General features: G+C 43.8%; 1 protein-coding gene across 1 annotated transcript in view; it reads right to left on the bottom strand.

The window, feature by feature from the left end:
• LOC116985519 (collagen alpha-6(VI) chain-like) overlaps nt 1–20,842 on the bottom strand; it is a 211,272-nt gene that overhangs the window by 1,485 nt on the left and 188,945 nt on the right. Inside the window, exons 33-39 of the mRNA XM_033040294.1 lie at nt 20,208–20,222; nt 17,915–18,408; nt 16,076–16,175; nt 15,259–15,933; nt 7,074–7,146; nt 6,875–6,969; nt 3,523–3,563 (exon numbers count right to left, since the gene is read on the bottom strand). Of these exons, the coding sequence (XP_032896185.1) occupies nt 3,523–3,563; nt 6,875–6,969; nt 7,074–7,146; nt 15,259–15,933; nt 16,076–16,175; nt 17,915–18,408; nt 20,208–20,222 (1,493 nt within the window). The remainder of the gene's footprint in view (nt 1–3,522; nt 3,564–6,874; nt 6,970–7,073; nt 7,147–15,258; nt 15,934–16,075; nt 16,176–17,914; nt 18,409–20,207; nt 20,223–20,842) is intronic.

Raw genomic sequence — 20,842 nt, 5'->3', positions numbered from 1 at the left:
GCTAGTGGGAGTTGTCTACAGGCCACCTAACAGTAGTAGTGGAGTTGGGGATGGCATCAAACAGGAAATTAGAAATGCGTGCAACAAAGGTAAAACAGTTATAATGGATGACTTCAATCTACATATAGATTGGGTGAATCAAATTGGCAGGGGTGCTGAGGAAGAGGATTTCATGGAATGTATGCAGGATATTTTCTAAACCAACAAGGGTATAAGATGTGAATTGGCCAAGATAGAGTGGCAATTGATTCTTAAAGGGTTGACGGTGGATATGCAATGGAAGGAATTTAAAGGCTGCATGGATGAACTACAACAATTGTTCATCCCAGTTTGGTAAAAGAATAAATCAGGGAAGGTAGTGCATCCGTGGATAACAAGGGAAATCAAGGATAGTATCAAAACAAAAGATGAAGCATACAAATTAGCCAGAAAAAGCAGCCTATCAGAGGACTGGGAGAAATTCAGAGTCCAGCAGAGGAGGACAAAGGGCTTAATTAGTAAAGGGAAAATAGATTATGAAAGAAAATTGGCAGGGAACATAAAAACTGACTGCAAAAGTTTTTATAGATATGTGAAGAGAAAAAGATTAGTTAAAACAAATGTAGGTCCCTTGCAGTCAGAAAAACAGGTGAATTGATCATGGGGAACAAGGACATTGCAGACCAATTGAATAACTACTTTGGTTCTGTCTTCACAAAGGAAGACTTAATTAATCTGCCAGAAATAGCAGGGGACCAGGGGTCAAATGGAGGAACTGAGTGAAATCCAGGTTAGCCGGCAAATGGTGTTAGGTAAATTGAATGGATTAAAGGCCGATAAATCCCCAGGGCCCAATAGGCTGCATCCCAGAGTACATAAGGAAGTAGCCCCAGAAATAGTGGATGCATTAGTGATAATTTTTCAAAACTCTTTAAATTCTGCAGTAGTTCCTGAGGATTGGAGGGTAGCTAATGTAACCCCACTTTTTCAAAAGGGAGGGAGATAGAAAACGGGGAATTACAGACCAGTTAGTCTAACATCGGTAGTGGGGAAACTGCTAGAGTCAGTTATTAAAGATGGGATAGCAGCACATTTGGAAAGTGGTGAAATCATTGGACAAAGTCAGCATGGATTTATGAAAGGTAAATCATGTCTGACGAATCTTATAGAATTTTTTGAGGATGTAACTAGTAGAGTGGATAAGGGAGAACCAGTGGATGTGTTATATCTGGACTTTCAGAAGGCTTTCGACAAGGTCCCACATAAGAGATTAGTATACAAACTTAAAGCACACGGTATTGGGGGTTCAGTATTGATGTGGATAGAGAACTGGTTGGTAGACAGGAAGCAAAGTGTAGGAGTTAACGGGTCCTTTTCAGAATGGCAGGCAGTGTCTAGTGGGGTACCGCAACGCTCAGTGCTGGGACCCCAGCTATTTACAATATATATTAATGATTTGGACGAGGGAATTGAATGCAACATCTCCAAGTTTACGGATGACACTAAGCTGGGGGGCAGTGTTAGCTGTGAGGAGGATGCTAGGAGGCTGCAAGGTGACTTGGATAGGCTGGGTGAGTGGGCAAATGCATGGCAGATGCAGTATAATGTGGATAAATGTGAGGTTATCCACTTTGGTGGCAAAAACAGGATAGTAGACTATTACCTGAATGGTGGCCGATTAGGAAAAGGGGAGATGCAACGAGACCTGGATGTCATGGTACACCAGTCATTGAAAGTAGGCATTCAGGTGCAGCAGGCAGTGAAGAATGCGAATGTTATGTTAGCATTCATAGCAAAAGGATTTGAGTATAGGAGCAGGGAGGTTCTACTGCAGTTGTACAGGTTAGTGGTGAGACCACACCTTGAGTATTGCATACAGTTTTGGTCTCCTAATCTGAGGAAGGACATTCTTGCCAAAGAGGGAGTACAGAGAAGGTTCACCAGACTGATTCCTGGGATGTCAGAACATTCATATGAATAAAGACTGGATAGACTCGGCTTGTACTCACTAGAAAATCGAAGATTGAGGGGGGATCTTATAGAAACTTACAAAATTCTTAAGGGGTTGGACAGGCTAGATGCAGGAAGATTGTTCCCGATGTTGGGGAAGTCCAGAACAAGGGGTCACAGCTTAAGGATAAAGGGGAAATCTTTTGGGACCGATGTGAGAAAAACATTTTTCACACAGAGAGTGGTGCATCTGTGGAATTCTCTGCCACAGAATGTAGTTGAGGCCAGTTCATTGGCTATATTTAAGAGGGAGTTAGATGTGCCCCTTGTGGCTAAAGGGATCGGGGGTATGGAGAGAAGGCAGGTACAGGATACTAAGTTGGATGATCAGCCATGATCATATTGAATGGCGGTGCAGGCTCGAAGGGCCGAATGGCCTACTCCTGCACCTATTTACTATGTTGCTATAACTTGCTGAACCTTTTACTTGGTCTACAAGAACACTGAACTTTCAGTTTCCTGTCAATTTGAATCTATGTTTCTATGTTTCTACAAGAGACTGCAAATGCTGAAATTTGCAGTATTGCCCATTTCCTTCCACAAATATTGCCTGTTCACCTGTGTTTCTACAGCAGTTTGGTTTTTACGTGAGGATGCTCTTCATTGACTATAGCTCTGCATTCAATACAGTCATCCCCACCAAGCTCACCACCAAACTCCACCAGCTAGGCCTCAGATGAGGTGGTATGCTTTGGATATTGGGCAGTTCCTTCTCTCCTCCATACTTTGCTCTTGCCATCACTATGATACAAGTTCATCTTTGTCTCATCTGTCCACAAGACCTTTTTCCATAACAGTGGTCGCTCTTTTAAGTATTTCTTGGCAAACTGTAATCTGGCCATCCGATTTTTGCGGCTAACCAGTGGTTTGCATCTTGCAGTGTAGTCTGTTCATGAAGTCTTCTGCGGACAGTGGTCATTGACAAATCCACACCTGACTCGTGAAGAGTGTTTCTGATCTGTCGGACAGGTGTTTGGGGATTTTTCTTTATTATAGGGAGAATTCTTCTGTCCTTGTACACCAGTCACTGAAGGTTGGCGTGCAGGTACAGCAGGCAGTGAAGAAAGCTAATGGAATGTTGGCCTTCATAACGAGGATTTCAGTGTAGGAGTAAAGAGGTTCTTCTGCAGTTGTAAAGGGCTCTGGAAAGACCACATCTGGAGTACTGTCTACAGTTTTGGTCTCCTAATTTGAGGAAGGACATCCTTATGATTGAGGCAGTGCAGAGTAGGTTCACGAGATTGATCCCTGGGATGGCGGGACTGTCATGAGGAAAGATTGATAAGACTAGGCTTGTCAATTGGAGTTTAGAAGGATGAGGGGAGATCTTTTAGAAACATATAAAATTACTAGACTAAGTGGGACCTGTTGGGTCCCATGTTTACACAGGAGGGCTGGTCCCCCGATGCAATATTCCACCTCTCCACAAATTCCAATATTGGTGGCCAGTGGGAGGGCTTTCTGGAGCGCAGGTATGGGTTCTTGGGGTGGCAGCTCCGTCCCTCAAGCCTGATCTGCTGGCTGCTCACTCACCGCTGGTGGGCTGGCAGTTGGCTCGTCTATTCCTTGAATTTCTATTCCAAGCAGGGTGCAAGGCCACCAAATTCAATTGCAGTTTCTTACCACGTCGAGCAGGGTGCAAGGCCACCGAAATCAAGTGCCGTTTCCAACCACTTCAAGCAGGGTGCAAGGTCACCGAATTCAAGTGCAGTTTCATACCATTTCAAGCAGGGTGCAAGGCCACCAAATTCAAGTGCGGTTTCATACCACTTCAAGCTGGATCCAAGGCCACCAAATTCAAGTGCAGTTTCATACCACTTTCAGCAGGGTGCAAGGCCACCAAATTCAGTGCAGTTTCATACCACTTCAAGCAGGGTGCAAGGCCACCAAATTCAGTGCAGTTTCATACCACTTTCAGCAGGGTGCAAGGCCGCCAAATTCAAGTGCAATTTCATTCCATTTCAAGCACGGTGCAAGGCCACCAAATTCAAGTGCAGTTTCATTCCATTTCAGCAGGCTGCAAGACCACCAAATTCAAATGCAGCTTCATACCATTTCATGCAGGGTGAAACCACCATAAAACCACAAAACAGCAAACTCACAGTTCAGTAGACAGTCAGTCTGTTCAGTTGATTCACAGCTCAGACAGAGTCGTGACCTCTCCCTCATGCAGAGACTGAGCCACACCCACACTTCTGGGTTTTATAACCCCTCCCCCTCCCACCGAAAAAGGTGTGGCCTTCATGGCGTGATTGACAGGAGAGAAATTCTCAACATTTTTTAAACACTTTTATTTTTCATTGATGGGAAGAATTCTCTGCACTTGCTGAGCAGAGGGGGACAGGGTAAGATGGCCAAAAATCACAACCGTAAGTGGTAGTGTTTCATCTAAAATCAATATACAGTGCAAACAGGAAGTAAGTGCATTTGCAGTAGTGCCTTTCAACTTCAAGCCAAAGCACCCAAACCACCATTTGCAGTGTAGTGCCTTTCAACTTCAAGCCAAAGCACCCAAACCACTATTTGCAGTAAGTAATGCCTTTCAACTTCAAGCCAAAGCACCCAAACCACCATTTTCAGGCAGTGCCTTTTTACTTCAAACTAACAATATTTTCATTTTCAAACCACATTAAGGGGACTCACAGTTGAGTAGACATGTGTTCAGTGTTATTCAGAGCTCAGAGAGACGTGACCCTCTGGCCTCCTCCATCATTCAGTGACTGAGTGAGGCACACCACTTCCTGGTTTTATAGTCCCTCCAGCAATGGCAAATTATTTTAAAACATTAATATCTCTCTGTTTTTTCATCGATGGGAAACATCCTCTGATCCCGGAAGGCGGACGTGGGCTCTGAGCGAGGTGGCCAAAAATGATGACCGTAGATGGTGGCGTTCTCTCGGAAATCACACCACAGTGGGCAAAACGCGGTCAAGATCAGACTTTTAGTAATATAGATAAAAGAACTGGACAAGCTAGATGCAGGAAAATATTCCGAATGTTGGGCGAGTCCAGAACCAGGGGCCACAGTCTTAGAATAAGGGGGAGGCCATTTAAGACTGAGGTGAGAAAAAATATTTTTCACCCAGAGAGTTGTGAATTTGTAGAATTCCCTGCCACAGAGGGCAGTGGAGGCCAAATCACTGGATGGATTTAAGAGAGAGTTAGATAGAGCTCTAGGGGCTAGTGGAATCAAGGGACATGGGGAGAAGGCAGGCACGGGTTATTGATTGGGGCCGATCAGCCATGATCACAATGAATGGCGGTGCTGGCTCGAAGGGCTGAATAGCCTCCTCCTGCACCTATGTTCTATGTTTCTATGTTTCTATCTGCTGTGGAGGTTTTCCTTGGCCTGCCAGTCCCTTTGTGATCAGTAAGCACACAGTGCTCTCTTTCTTCATAATGATGTTCCAAACAGTTGATTTTGGTAAGCCTAAGGCTTGGCTGATGTCTCTAACAGTTTTATTCTTGTTTCTCAGTCTCATAATGGCTTCTTTGACTTTCATTGGCCCAACTTTGGTCCTCATGTTGATAAACAGTAATAAAAGTTTCCAAAGGTGATGAAAAGACCGGAGGAAAAACTAGGTGCTGAGAGCTCTCTTATACCTGCATTAAGGAGGCATTTAAACACACCTGAGCAATTACAAATGCCTGTGAAGCCATGTGTCCCAAACATTGTGGTGCCCTGAAATGGGGGGACTATGTATAAACAAACACAACTGTAATTTCTACATGGTGAAATCAAAATATATAAAAATACTCTTCAATAACATCTGACAAGTGCACTTTAACCACATGTGATTTTTTCTATTACAAATCTCAAATTGTGGAATACAGAGGCAAATAAATAAATGATGGGTCTTTGTCCCAAACATTATGGAGGGCACTCCCCCACCTGGCTCCGCTTGCCTGTCATACTTCACCACTCTAAAGGGCCTGTCCCACGAGCATGCAACTCCATGCGGCAAGCGCGACCTAACGTGGTCGCTTGAGCCGTACGACCTGGCGGGGCCGGTCCCACTTCGATCGCCGGAGCCGTATGGAGTTGTGCGGAGCTGGTCCCGACATCGTGCAGGGCTCCGAAAAACTGACCGTGTTCAAAAACTCCGTGCGGCAACGGCCTGCCGGCCCGCAGCCGCCTCGACGCCGCACTCACCGCCTCAACGGGCAAACGCAGCGTCTTGATGCAGTACACGGCGCCTTGACGCCATACGTCACGCGCGAACTTCCCGCGGATTCGCTTGAACTTCACGTCACTCATTCGACCTCCGCTACCGGTTTGGTCGCGCTCGCCGCATACAGGCGCATGCTGGTGGGACCGGTCCTGTAACGGGGATCACTCGACCTCAGCGCGGCCCCCGCTTCCGGTTTGATCGCGCTTCCCGCATGTAGGTCGCATGCTCGTGGGACAGGCCCTTTGGGCTCACCCATCACCCACTGGCTCTTGTTTCACCACCTCCCCCTTTCCCCTCACATTGGCTATCTACCCTCACTACTTTCAGTCCTGTTACAGGGTGTTGGCCCAGTGTGTTCACAATTCCTATCCCCCACCGATGCTGTTCATCTCGCCAACTTCCTCCAGCAGTTTGTTCTTTTGTGATGACATTTTTCAAGTTGAGGCCAATGCTATTACGACGTTTAAAAAACCATCTGGCCAGGGATGTGAATAGGAGAGGTTTGAAGAACATGGGCGAAACACAGGCAGGTGTGACTAATGTAGATGGGACATGTTTCCATGGGCAGACAGCAACACACTTTGCTGTAAATGTAACATTTGCTCTACCAATATTTTGCTTTCAACTCTATTAGTGTTTCTATAAACTGTGCATATATTGTGTCATATAGACTTGGGGGGAAAAGTGACTACAGAGGGTCCCATTTCACCTACCATAACGTGCTTTTGCTTCTCTTTCACCTTCTGATATCAGTTCATAGTTTTCAAATTCTTCCTCATAAGTTTCTTCTGTTTCTTCCACTTCAGTTCTGTAAAGAATAAATTAAACCAGTATAAAATCAATAAAAAGGCAATGAATATATATTAAAAACATAAGCATTAATCTAAAAATGCAATGCTTTTGAAAACATACTCGCTTTCATACAAGTCCATTTCACTTTCACATTCCTCCTGTAAGTCTGGATGTGGATATTCGTTGATTTTCACTGCAAAAGGCAAATTTAATTAAAAGCAGAAAGAAATAGTAAGCATATCAAAATTCCCAATATTTAATTTTGAGTCAATAAAAACTGAAGTAACCAGTAATGATTTCATGAGCTGATTAAAATTAATTGACTTGTTCTTGAGATTATTTATGAAACTATCAGATTTGGCCCCAATCCCAACTCACTGTACTTTCTTTCAGGTGTCAGCCCATTTGCAGTTAAAGATTGTAGAAATAGACCGATAACTGAAGCAGTGACAGGCAGGTGAATAAACTACCATGGTAAGGGGCAAATAGTGGGAATGGCCTTCCAATGATCTATTTTCTTCATACTATGAAAAAGTAATTATAAAAATATGAAAATGTAAAATCCCATATCATAAAACAATGTTTTTTTCTCACCCCTCGAATGGGGCCTCTGAAAATTACTACACGGAAACATAGTTCAACCAATGTGTAGGAAGGAATTGCAATGGTGGTTTACACCGAAGATCAACACAAAATGCTTGAGAAACTCAGCGGGATAGGCAGCATCTCTGAAGAGAAGGAATAGGTGACGTTTTGGGTTCAGACCTTTCTTCAGTCTGATGCTGCCTGTCCTGCAGAGTCGTTCCAGCATTGTGTGTTATCTATAGGTGAACCAAGGTGATTTATTCCAAATCATTAGATTATTGACACATTTGACACTGATGCAGTGTAATACAGTATGTATCAATAGAAACATGAATTAATTGACCATAGATTCATCATGGATTTAGTTGCAACGTTTTAAGGTGATTAAAGATGTGGTATAATTTAGAAATACATCATGGAAACAGACCCTGCGGCCCACCAAGTCCATGTCAACCATTAATCACACACTGACCACTGATTTCAGTAAGAGGCAATAGATATAAAGGGTCACAAAATCCAAAACAAGAGATCTTAATCTTACAATTTGAACAGAGCAGCTCAGGATGTGGCCAGTCCACACCTTCTACACATGTCTGGAATTTGCTTTATATTTACCATAATTACCATAATTACACTCATTTATTTGTGTCTGGAAAGAGGGCATTCTGTACTTTTGTTACTTTAAACACTTACGGTGCACTGTGCTAACACCAACTCCAATTTCCTTAAAAATAAATTCCAGAATTGGCTAAAAATTGTGAAAAGTATTCATATGGCAATTAATGCTCGTATTCAGCCTTCAAAATCGGACCTGTGCATTGTCAGTGGGGAGATGCATGCACAACTCCAAGCTGCAGCATCATTGGCCAACTTATTGTGGGGACGGGAAGTGAGCCAACACTTGAAAGACCATCTCTGGAGAAAATGAAGAGAGGACGTTTCAGGTCCAGACCCTTCTTCAGACTGAGAGTCTGGGAAGAGGGGAACTAGAGATATGAAAAGGTATAAAGAACAAACGAATGAAAAGCCAGCAACAATGATCAAGGAAAGGTGGTGCCCACAATGGTTCATTGTTGGTGATGGAGAAGGTGATACCAAGTAGACACAAACAGTGAAATTAAGCAGGAAGACAGAGAAACAAGGAGGACAACTAGGGTGGGAGTGGGACAGAGAGAGGGAGAATGCAACCGTTAAAGTTAGAGAAATCAATATTCATACCGCTGGGTTGCAAGCTGCCCAAGCAAAATATGAGGTGCTGTTCCTCCAATTTGCATTTGGCCTCAGTTTGACAGTGGAGGAGGCCCACCCTCGTCTGCCTACTAGTTTCCCTGCCATCCTGCTTAGTTTCACTGTTTGTATTTGCTTGTTATCACCTTCTCCATAGCCAACAATGAACTATTGTGGGCTCCACCATTCCTTGAACATTGGTGCTGGCTTTGATTTGACGTTTTGCACACCTTTTGTTCATTTGTCCTTTGTATCTCTTCATATCTCGCATTTCCCTCTCCCCTGACTCTCAGTCTGAATAAGGGCCTCGACCCAAAATGTCACCTGTTCCTTTTCTCCAGAAATGTTGCCGAACCCACTGAGTTACTTCAGGATTTTGTGTCTGTCTTTGGTGTAAACCGGCATCCGTTGTTCCTTCCTACACACTCGAAGGACCATTCTGAGCGGTGGCTAGTGCACAACTGAGTAATATTGGGGAGCGAGTGAAACATTGGGGCGGGGGAATGGAACTTTCCAATTTTCCTGGGTACTTGAACAGTTCTTGCACCATGAATGATCCAAGTCACTGTGGGCTGACAGAGCAGCTATTAGGTGCTGCAGACCACTTACAAAAGCCTTAAAACAGAACTGTGACAAGTGAGGGAGTTCCATGGAAATATCTGACAATACTCTGGCCATTGATAAGCAAGGCTGGCAGATGCTGTTCGGAGGATATCAGTGTAAGAATACACCCCCTCTAATTGTTGTCTCAGTCCTGGACTTTGCACGTGGGGATTTGGAAGTCTTAACCCGGTTACTCCAAATGTTGCTGGTAGAGGAGGAGGTGGAGCAATGTCATTTAGTGCATGAATGACTGAAATAGTACACTGAAATACCCAGGAGAATTTTCCAAAGGGTGCTAATAAACCGAGAAATAATCTGACATGATCTAACAGGTGATTAGAAGGGTGAAACGGGCCACAAAATGACTTTGGCAAGTCAGATTCGATACCTACATTACAAACAAAAAGATAATCAGGGAGAAGGTGAGACTGCTCAAGGATAAAGGAGGGAATTTGTGCTTGGAGTCTGGGGCTGTAGGCGAGGTAGAATTAGTACTATGCATCTGATTTCACCAAGGAGAAGTATATGGAGGACAGGGAGATCAGTGTGGAGAATACCAATATGCAAGACAGACACAATATGCTGGAATAACTCAGCATTGTTGGGGTAAATGGATAGGAGACGGTTCGGGTCGGGACGTTTCTTCAGACTCAAACCCTAAATGCCACCTATCCATTTTCTCCAGAGATGCAACCTGACCACTGAGTTACTCAAAGGTACACAAAATTGCTGGAGGAACTCAGCGGGTGCAGCAGCATCTATGGAGCGAAGGAAATAGGCGACGTTTCGGGCCGAAACCCTTCTTCAGACTGATGGGGGGTGGGGAAAGAAAGAAGGAAAAAGGGAGGAGGAGGCGCCCGAGGCCGGGCGGATGGGAGGGTGGGAGGAGACAGCTAGAGGGTGAAGGAAGGGGAGGGGACAGCACAGGCTAGCCAAATTGGGGGAATTCAATGTTGATGCCATAAGGGCGCAAGGACCCCAGACGGAATATGAGGTGCTGTTCCTCCAATTTCCGCTGTTGCTCACTCTGGCAATGGAGGAGACCCAGGACAGAGAGGTCGGATTGGGAATGGGAGGGGGAGTTGAAGTGCTGAGCCACCGGGAGGTCATGTAGGTTAAGGCGGACTGAGCGGAGGTGTTCGGCGAAACGGTCGCCCAACCTACGCTTGGTCTCACCGATGTAAATTAGCTGACATCTAGAGCAGCGGATGCAGTAGATGAGGTTGGAGGAGATACAGGTGAACCTTTGTCGCACCTGGAACGACTGCTTGGGACCTTGAATGGAGTCGAGGGGGGAGGTGAAGGGACAGGTGTTGCATTTCTTGCGGTTGCAACGGAAAGTGCCCGGGGAGGGGGTGGTGCGGGAGGGAAGGGAAGAATTGACGAGGGAGTTGCGGAGGGAGCGGTCTTTGCGGAAGGCAGACATGGGGGGAGATGGGAAGATGTGGCGAGTGGTGGGGTCACGTTGGAGGTGGCGGAAATGGCGGAGGATTATGTGTTGTATTTGCCGGCTGGTGGGGTGAAAGGTGAGGACCAGAGGGACTCTGCCCTTGTGCCCTACATGACCTCCCGGTGGCTCAGCACTTCAACTCCCCCTCCCATTCCCAATCTGACCTCTCTGTCCTGGGTCTCCTCCATTGCCAGAGTGAGCAACAGCGGAAATTGGAGGAACAGCACCTCATATTCCGTCTGGGGTCCTTGCGCCCTTATGGCATCAACATTGAATTCCCCCAATTTGGCTAGCCTGTGCTGTCCCCTCCCCTTCCTTCACCCTCTAGCTGTCTCCTCCCACCCTCCCATCCGCCCGCCCTCGGGCGCCTCCTCCTCCCTTTTTCCTTCTTTCTTTCCCCACCCCCCATCAGTCTGAAGAAGGGTTTCGGCCCGAAACGTCGCCTATTTCCTTCGCTCCATAGATGCTGCTGCACCCGCTGAGTTCCTCCAGCAATTTTGTGTACCTTCGATATTCCAGCATCTGCAGTTCCCTTTTGAACACTGAGTTACTCAAGCAATTTATGTCTATCTTTGGTATAAACCAGCTAAGAGGAGGAGGACTGGACTTTTTAGTGCATTCAATCACAGTGGAAAATATTGATTCTGCTGTGGGGGGACTTTCATGTTAAATTCTATCATGTGTTGTGTCTTTTTAATTTATTTTATTTTATATGGATGTATGGTAATCTGATTTCTTCTCTGTAAAGCACTTTGGCTTCAACGTGATTTGATTTAAAAGTGCTATATAAATAAAAATTAGTTACTTACTTACAAGTACACTGCAAGATATAGATCAGCTGCAGAAGTGGGTGGAGAAATGAAAATGGAATTTAATGCGAGCATGTGTGAGGTGTTACACTTTGGGAGGTTAAATGCAAGGGGGAAATGTACAATTGATGGCATGATCCTTAATGGCATTGATGTATAGAAGGATCTAGGGGTCCAAGTCCATAACTTCATGAAAGTGGCAATATCTCTATATTACTAAAAGTAAGATCTTGACCGTTTGTGGCTCGCTGTGCTGCGATTTCCAAGAGAACACCACCACCTACGGCCGTCATTTTTGGCCACCTCGCTCAGAGCCCCCCTCCGCCTGCCTGGACCGGAGGAGTTTTCCCATCGATGAAAAATTAGAGAGATATTAATGTTTTTTTTTAAATCGCCGTTCTCTCTGCTGCGACAGGGGGGAGGAACTATAAAACCCTGAAGTGTCATGCCTCTCTCAGTCTCTGCCAGACCCAGGAAGCAAGGGGGTCACGGCTCTCTGAGCTGCGAATAACACTGAACGCTTGTCTACTCCACGGTGAGTCCAGGATGTGGTTTTCAGCAAATGTCTTTTGTTGGCTTGCTAAGTGTTTTTGCCCTAATTGGCTTTTTAAAAGTGCTTTTAGAAAAAACGAATGTCTTTTGTTGGCTTGCTAAGTGTTTTGGCCCTAATTGCCTTTTTTAAAGTGCTTTCAGCAAAACGAATGTCTTTTGTTGGCTTGTTAAGTGTTTTTTTCCCCTCATTGGTTTTTAAAAAAAAGTGCTTTCAGCAAAATAAATGTCTTTTGTTGGCTTGCTAAGTGTTTTTGCCCTAATTGACTTTTTTTAAAGTGCTTTCAGTAAAACGAATGTCTTTTGTTGGCTTGTTAAGTGTTTTTGCCCTAATTGGCTTTTTTTAAAGTGCTTTCAGCAAAATGAATGTGTTTTGTTGGCTTGCTAAATGTTTTTGCCCTAATTGGCTTTTTTCTAAAGTGCTTTCAGCAAAACGAATGTCTTTTGTTGGCTTGCTAAGTGTTTTTGCCTTAATTGGCTTTAAAAAAAAAGTGCTTTCAGCAAAACTAATGTCTTTTGTTTACTTGCTAAGTGTTTTTGCCCTAATTGGCTTTTTTTAAGCGCTTTCAGCAAAACGAATGTCTTTTGTTGGCTTGCTAAGTGTTTTTGCCCTAATTGGCTTTAAAAAAAAATCAAGTTTTGCTATGACGATCCATAAAGCACAAGGCCAAACAATACAGAAGATGTTGATCTACCTCGACGAAACTGGTATTTCAGAATGGACAACTATATCTGACTTAGCCGAGGAAAGATGAAGGGAAATGTCAAAGTTTTCCTGACGGATGGAACATCGACCAAGAATGTTGTCATTAAAAGCATGCTTCGTTGAATGATGACTTCTGAGATAAATTCTCATATTTTCTTTCTTAAAATTTGACCGCTGAATTTCTCTATATTAAAATTGTCTCTTTTTATCAACAGGAAATAGTCATCAAGAGGCAGTGAGCAGCAGAACACAACAAGAGACACAACAAGAACAAACTCAATAATTATCATCTTTAACATTTAAATTGTTCTTATATTTTAAGTCATTCACATTTTAAACTTTAATAAATCCTTTTTGCACTTTTGATGCCTGTGTGTTCTTCATCACAATGGGAACCTAATAGGCAGGAATGGCTGCTCTGTGGGAGAGCCACTAAGAGTGCATGGGGGGAGGTTGTGGGAGATGCACTGAATGCGTGGGTGGGAGGGGAATGGCAAGGAGCAGAGTGGGGAGATGAAGGGAGCAGGGGTGACTGAGTGAACTGGCAGCGTACCAGGTGTGAGTGACTGCACTGCCAGCCCACGAGCCTTGAGTAAGTGAACTGCCAACCCACCAGCCGTAAGTGACTGAACTGCCAGCCCAATAATCCATTCAGTCCAGCCTCTCCCCCTTCTCTCTCACAGTCTGTCACCTGTTTTGGGCAGAAATTCTGGCAGTTTCTCAGCTGCCAGCCTGCCCGGTCCGAGTGACAGTACTGTCAGGCCTCAGTGACTGAGCTGCCTGGCCTCAGTGACTGAGCTACCAGCCCAAGAATTCATTCGGCCCACAATCTCCATACTAGTCCTCTGGAAACTAGTACCTTCGGCCCACAACAGCCATACTAGCGCAACAGAAAGCCCCCCTTCTCCCGCCACTGGCCAGCAATATTGGAATTTGTGGAGAGGTGGAATATTGCGTTGGGTGACCAGCCCTCCCGTGTCATGCTGGGACCCAACGAGTCCCACTTAGTCTAGTATGTAGATAGAAATAAAGAGGGTACCTGGTATGCTTGCTTTCATAGGTTATTGAGTATTAGAGTCAGGAAGTCATGACTTTGTTTGGGCCGCATTTGGAGTATAACCATATAACCATATAACCATATAACAATTACAGCACGGAAACAGGCCATCTCAGCCCTACAAGTCCGTGCCGAACAATTATTTTCCCCTAGTCCCATCTACCCGCACTCAGACCATAACCCTCCATTCCCTTCCCATCCATATACCTATCCAATTTATTTTTAAATGATAAAATCGAACCTGCCTCCACCACTTCCACTGGAAGCTCATTCCACACAGCTACCACTCTCTGAGTAAAGAAGTTCCCCCTCATGTTACCCCTAAACTTCTGTCCCTTAATTATGAAGTCATGTCCTCTTGTTTGAATCTTCCCTACTCTCAATGGGAAAAGCTTATCCATGTCAACTCTGTCTATCCCTCTCATCATTTTAAAGACCTCTATCAAGTCCCCCCTTAACCTTCTGCGCTCCAGAGTACTGCATGCAGTTCTGCTCAGAACCTTTTGCGCAGGATGAAAACATCAAATACCAGGGGCATAGCTTTGTGAGAGAGGAAACATTTAAAGGAGATGTACTGGGCAAGTTTTTTCTTACCTAGTGGGTTCGGAGGGCCTGGAATGCACTGTCAGGGGAGATGTTTGGGACTGATATGCCAATGGCAATTAAGAGATTTTTGGGTAGGCGAAGTAATATGCAGGAAATGGAGGGATATGGATTAGAGTTGGTCGAGGTTGGAAATTGTTTACATCTGACTAAGGGTGGTTTAATGAAACAGAAAACACCCTGGGAGTGGAGCACTTCTCAGTACTGCAACATATTGTCAACCTGGAGCATGTGGACAAGAATCTAGAGGTGGCTTTGAACTCATGATGTGATTGAACAGAAAATGGTGGAAGCATTAAGCATGTCAAGCAACACAACTGGAGAGAAACAAAAACTTGTTCTATCTTTTATGCATGTTAGCAGATTCATTTTTGTCTTGATGAAGGACCGTGACCCAACGTGTCTGGTCTCTTGACTATGAACATTTTATGCTTTGAATATCCTGCATCTGCGGTGCTTTGCAGCAGTCAACTGGGGTAGGGTGCAGCTGGAAGTCAGTGCAACGATGGGTCCCTTCAACCCCTTTATCAATTGATGCCTATCGTGGTATTAAAGGAAAGAAGGTCTGAAGTCCGCAACACCATTATATGGAAAAATAATTAAAAATACACGATTAAGTACCTGGCTACTGTCGAAGCAACAATTTCTCTCTGTAAAGAATACATATGCATTAAGAACTTAATATCGTTTTTAGGTTTTAATCAAGCATAACTTACGTGAGAGGCTATTCAGGAAGGCCCTGGCAAACCCTTTGGCATAAGTCATTTCAGAATCAAGCAGCTGGACAAAGCGAATAGCGTGTTGGTCAATAGGAAAACTAACAAGATCATCCAAGTTGTTTCTGATTGTTTCCTTCGCAAGGGAGAATGCAAAGATCACAAAACCATCACACCTAGCTTGTCGGGACACAGCTCTTAGCTTTTCCATATCAAAGGAACTTGTTTCTCCCGCAAGTATAACAAAGATCACTTTATGACGACGTGCTGCTGCATCGCTCATGAAAACATTATTTATGGTCCATTCAATAGCATGACCAATCCCAGGAGGGCCATCTAACTTATTAAAGGAATTCTCAATGTATCTCTTCATCAGGTTCTTGCTGTTATATTTGATGAACCCAAACTCCAAATTGGCTGGATTCTGACGACCCCTAGGGAAATAACCTGCTGGTGAGTATTGTACCAATGCTACCCTGGCACGATTATCACGGGTACGTGGACTTCTTGAAATCATAAGCATGTCCAGCATTGAGCTGAGGAAACCCTTTATTCTTGCAAAGTCCATCATTTTCATGTTGCGTGACCCATCGACGACAAAAGCCATGTCCATGTCGACTGAAATAGGAGGTGGGGAGATGACGTGTCCACATTGGGCATTTGGTCGACACATATCTGCGAGGGAAGAGGAAAGTCTAATGTTTAGATCTTGATATGAACTAATCAAAGGATCCTTGCAGATCAGGTACACTTAAATTCATGCAGGTTAGCTTTTGATTTACTATTATGATTAAACTGAATACAATTAAAAACATACCAAAACAGAAAGTACATAATCGGATGCTCTGCAATTGTTCCTTAGCTTCTTGCCGATCTCTTGACAAAGAAAGTACTTGAAATGTTTTTGTATCATCGACCTTTTATGGGAGAAAAGACTGGACATTCAAATTTAAATTACAAACATTTTTAAACACGTCAAATATATAAAAAGGAGATTACACCCTTGAAGCTCAACCAGTTAGATTAGAGCCATTGCCATAGGTCAAATAATCTTGTAGAAATCTCATATCCAAGACAAAATGTGGACATTTACTGAAGACATATGAAGGGTGGCACAGTGGTGTAGAGGTGGAGCTGCTGTCTTACAATGCCAGAGACCCCTGTTCAATCCTGACTACGGGAGCCCTCTGTACGGAGTTTGTACGTTCTCCCTGTGACCATGTGGGTTTTCTCTGGGTGCTCCGGTTTCCGGCCACATTCCCAAGATGTACAGGTTTGTAGGATAATTGGCTTCGGTCGGTGTGGACTCACTGGGCTGAAATGCCTGTCTCCACACTATATCTTTGTTGTGGTCGCTACCTCCTAGTGGTTCCTTTACCTTGAGTTCTCTTATCAAATCCAGTTCATTATGCATTTTTGGTGCGGAGCTGTAGGAAAGAACTGCCACACATGTTCCTTCTGGGCAGGTTCCAATTCACCCTATCGATCTATCTCATGATCTCGTACACCTCTATAAGATCAGCTCTCAGCCTCTTACGGCCCAAGAAATCATAGCCAGTCTAACTTCTTATAGCTCAAGCCCCCAAATGATGGCAACCTCCTTGTAAATTTTCTCTATACCCTTTCCACCTTAAATCTTCTTTGCACCCTTTCCACCTTAAATCTTCTTTGCACCCTTTCCATGTTAGCGATCAGAATGATCAGATAATCATTATATTACCTTCTCCAACTCTCTTCCCTGTATCTCATCCGGATGTAAACCAATTGCTCCCTTTCCCTTTCTCCTGTATTCTTTCTTCTGGCTTCACATTTCACGCCTCTTCTATCGTTATTTCCTTATCTCACTTTTTGTCTTTTCATCTCCGGCCTTTGTCCAACCCATCTGACAATCAACCCGCCCCCCACCCCCCCCCCCCCCCCCCCTGCCCCCCACCGCCACCTGTTTCCACCTATCACTTGCCAGAATTTGTCTAGCTTCCACCTCTTTTCCAGCTTTTCCCCTTACTACAGCAAGTTTGGTCATGACCCAAAACGTCACCTATCCAAGATATCAAGATACCAGTCAATTCCATACGGCACCATATGCAGGAAGTTGAGAATAACCTTTTGAACCTGCTGAATTTTGTAGTCAGCAGGGCAGTAGTCTGCATATCGGCAACTTGGAATTTTGAACATTTTTATCAAACAAATTAAACAAGCCAATTAACCTACAAACCTGTACGTCTTTGAGGTGTGGGAGGAAACCAAAGATCTCGGAGAAAACCCACGCAAGTCATAGGGAGAACGGACAAACTCCATACAGACAGCACCTGTAGTCGGGATGGAACCCGGGTCTCTGGCTTTCCATTTGCTGTAAGGCAGCAACTCTACCACTGTGCCACTGTGACTGCCCTGAATATGAGGACTTTAGCTGAAGAAAGGGGAAGTAACCTTATTTTTGCAATAAACAATGTATAAAGCCAGATCCATAATGAAAACTGCCCATGTAAATGTCACCCTGCAATTAGATCCCCCTCCACCACATGGTGATGTAGTGTCTCCACTGGCAGGTGGGCTCAATAATAACATGAGGAATTTGTATTACAAATGCAAGCATGGTAACTTGACGAGGTGTATAAATAAATGCATTGTTTGTAAAATATCATAGATATCCTACCTGGAAAGGAAGCTGTATTTCAGGGACCCTAGAGAAAGAAATGACAACCGGCGTAATGTCCAAGGCTTTGAACTCCAGGGCTGCTGACATGATTGATGTTGTCTCTTGAGATGGGCCATTGGTAATAAATACTGCTACTTTTCTGACAAGAAAGCCACCACGTGCACGCTTGAAGATATTTCTTGCAACGAACCTCATTGCTAGTCCGATATTTCGGTCGTCGGCTGACTGCTCATAATTTAGCTTCGCCAGCGCTTTCAGAAAAGCCTGTTTCTTCCTAAATTCTGTGAATCGTATATGCATTTTTGGTGTGGAGCTGTAGGAAAGAACTGCCACACGTGCTCCCTCTGGGCAGGCACCTTCAGTGACTTTAAGATCCTGCACAAAGTCATTTACTATCTTCCGCATTCTGTTAAATATGGATGGCGTCACCTCCTGGGACATGTCCAATGCAAACACTAAGTCCATAGGGTAAACAGGGCACTCTAAACTTTCTGAAATGAGAGACCATTCATTAGTATTAAGGTACAACAATGGAAAATCTCACATTTATGTCGCATATTAAATTGCCTTAGGACTGATTTAGAACTAGTTTAATATGTCTAACGAGTAGTCACCACTCTATTGAAAGAAATGCGACAAGCAATTTGCAAGCAAGTTCCCAAAAACGGCAAGTTAGAATAAAAACAACTTTAGATGCTGGAAATCTGACATTAACAAAAAAACAGAAAATGATGGAAACACTCAGCAGTCAAGATCTGTGGCAGGAAAAAACTAGAATGAATGTTTCACATTGAAGCCCCTGCGTCCAGAACCAAAGTCATTGACCTGAAATATTAACTTTGTTTCTCTTTTGAAAATGGTGCTAACCTGCTGAATGTTTCCAGTATTTTCTGTTTTTATCCCACAAATAGCAATGTTGATTTATCCAGATAAACAGAAGGAGAATATATTGGCCGAGATACCAAGGAAATTATTTATCTCTTTGAAATAGTTTCACAGCATTGTAAAATCATGTTACAATGAGTAGGTGGCTATGCAGCCCAATATACGTCCTTGCTGTCTCCACAGCGAGTAATCTTTTTAGTTCCATTCACATATTTCTTCCTATCATCTGTATACATGCTTTCCATCAAACGGCTACACTGCTAAAGCCCGCAGTTGCTTCAGATTCCATCACGCTTGCAATAACCACTGTGCATGAAAGTATTTTTCCTCCTCATCTCTCTGATCTTTCACCCTTTAAATCTGTGCAAACTTATCCTTGAAACATCCAATAATGGAAAGTGGCTTGTGCTCTATAAACCCGTATTGATCTTGTAAAAAAGATAGATATAAAATGCTGGAGTAACTCAGCGGGTCAGGCAGCATCTCTTGAGAAAAAGAATACACAATGTTTCGTGTTGAGATCCTTCATCCAGTTTGGTGAATGGTCTCGACCCGAAACATCACCTATTTCTTTTCTCCCGAGATGCTGCCCGACCTGCTGAGTTACTGAAGAATTTTGTGTCTATCTTCGGTGTAAACTAGCATCTGCAGTTCTTTCTTAAATTTGATCGTGTAAACTTCCTTCACCAAGAAGAATCCACATTTTCCAGCATTGCCTTGTATCTGAGATCTCACCTCCCTGGAACAATGTTAGAAATCTCTGATACACTCTCTCTGGGGTTGCCCTACTCTTCCTAAAGCATAATAACTAGAATCAGATTCTAGTACCAAGTGTTCTATTACTAAGTGTTTTGTGTCTCCAATGGTGCACGTCCTCAGTGCTGATTTTGCTGGATTATGCGATTAAATGGGCAATATTATACTAGAATGCCTTTGGACACAGATGCACTAGGCCATTGCTTAGCTATAGAATTATACTGCACAGAAAAATGCCCTTGGGCTCAACTCATCCATTGCACCCAATATGTCTATCTGAGTTTTAAAACATTGTACCTGCCTCCACAGCTTCCTCTGGCAGCTCGTACCATATATCCACAACCCTCTGTATGAAAATGTTTGCCCCTCAGATCCTTTTCAATCTTTCCCCACTTATCGTAAATCAATGTCAATAAGTTTTGGACTCCCCTATCCAGGGGAAAATGTGGGGAAATAACAACAGCAATACTCCAGTCTTCTGGTACATTTCCAGTTGTTAAAGATGACACAAATAACTCTGCCAATCTCCCTGCAATTTGTTCCCCTGCTTCTCACAATTTCTTAGGAAATGCTTGATCAGACCCTGAAGATTTATCAACCATAAAACGCCTTAAGATGCACCAATTGAAAATAAAGCAAGAGCACTTACTTGATGAACAGCAAGCTGGAAGGAGAAAAAGAGGAAAAGTCCACAATTACTTCCTTTGAAATTAAACCTCACCGTTTAGAGATGATGCATCCCAAGAGTGGTGAACATTAGCAACAAAGATCTCTCAAATTCTTAGCTTTCGTCAGAGGATTGTTTTAGTTACTGGTCCATAACACACTATGCAGTACATCTCACAAGAAAAAAATGTGCATTAGATTGGTGGGTCAGAGTGAATGAACCTACAAGCTAATATATCTTCTGTGTGCCTGATGTTATGAAACGGTCTAGAGCAGTGGTTCCCAAACTTTTTTAGCTCATGGCCCCCTTGGGATCTTTTAATTTTTCTGTGCCCCCCCCCCCCCCCCCTGACATTATTAGCGGAAAAAATGTACTTCAATATTATAATACCTTCCATAAAAATATCAGTGTCTATTAATTGCACATATATTCTCCTTTATTCTATTCCACAAACATCAAAAATATTTCAACGACATAGATTTAAATTTATTAGAACTGAAATTTAGGGGGCAACAGCTCTGTGGTAGCTCTGTGGCCCCCTTCATTGAACCTGTGGCCCCCTAAATCCCAAAACATTTCTGTGGCCCCCACTGAAATTTGCCATGTGGCCCCAGGTT

The sequence above is a fragment of the Amblyraja radiata genome, chromosome 2 (assembly GCF_010909765.2).
Source record: "Amblyraja radiata isolate CabotCenter1 chromosome 2, sAmbRad1.1.pri, whole genome shotgun sequence".
In the NCBI taxonomy this organism is placed as follows: domain Eukaryota; kingdom Metazoa; phylum Chordata; class Chondrichthyes; order Rajiformes; family Rajidae; genus Amblyraja; species Amblyraja radiata.
This window is presented reverse-complemented; position numbering and strand designations above follow the sequence as displayed.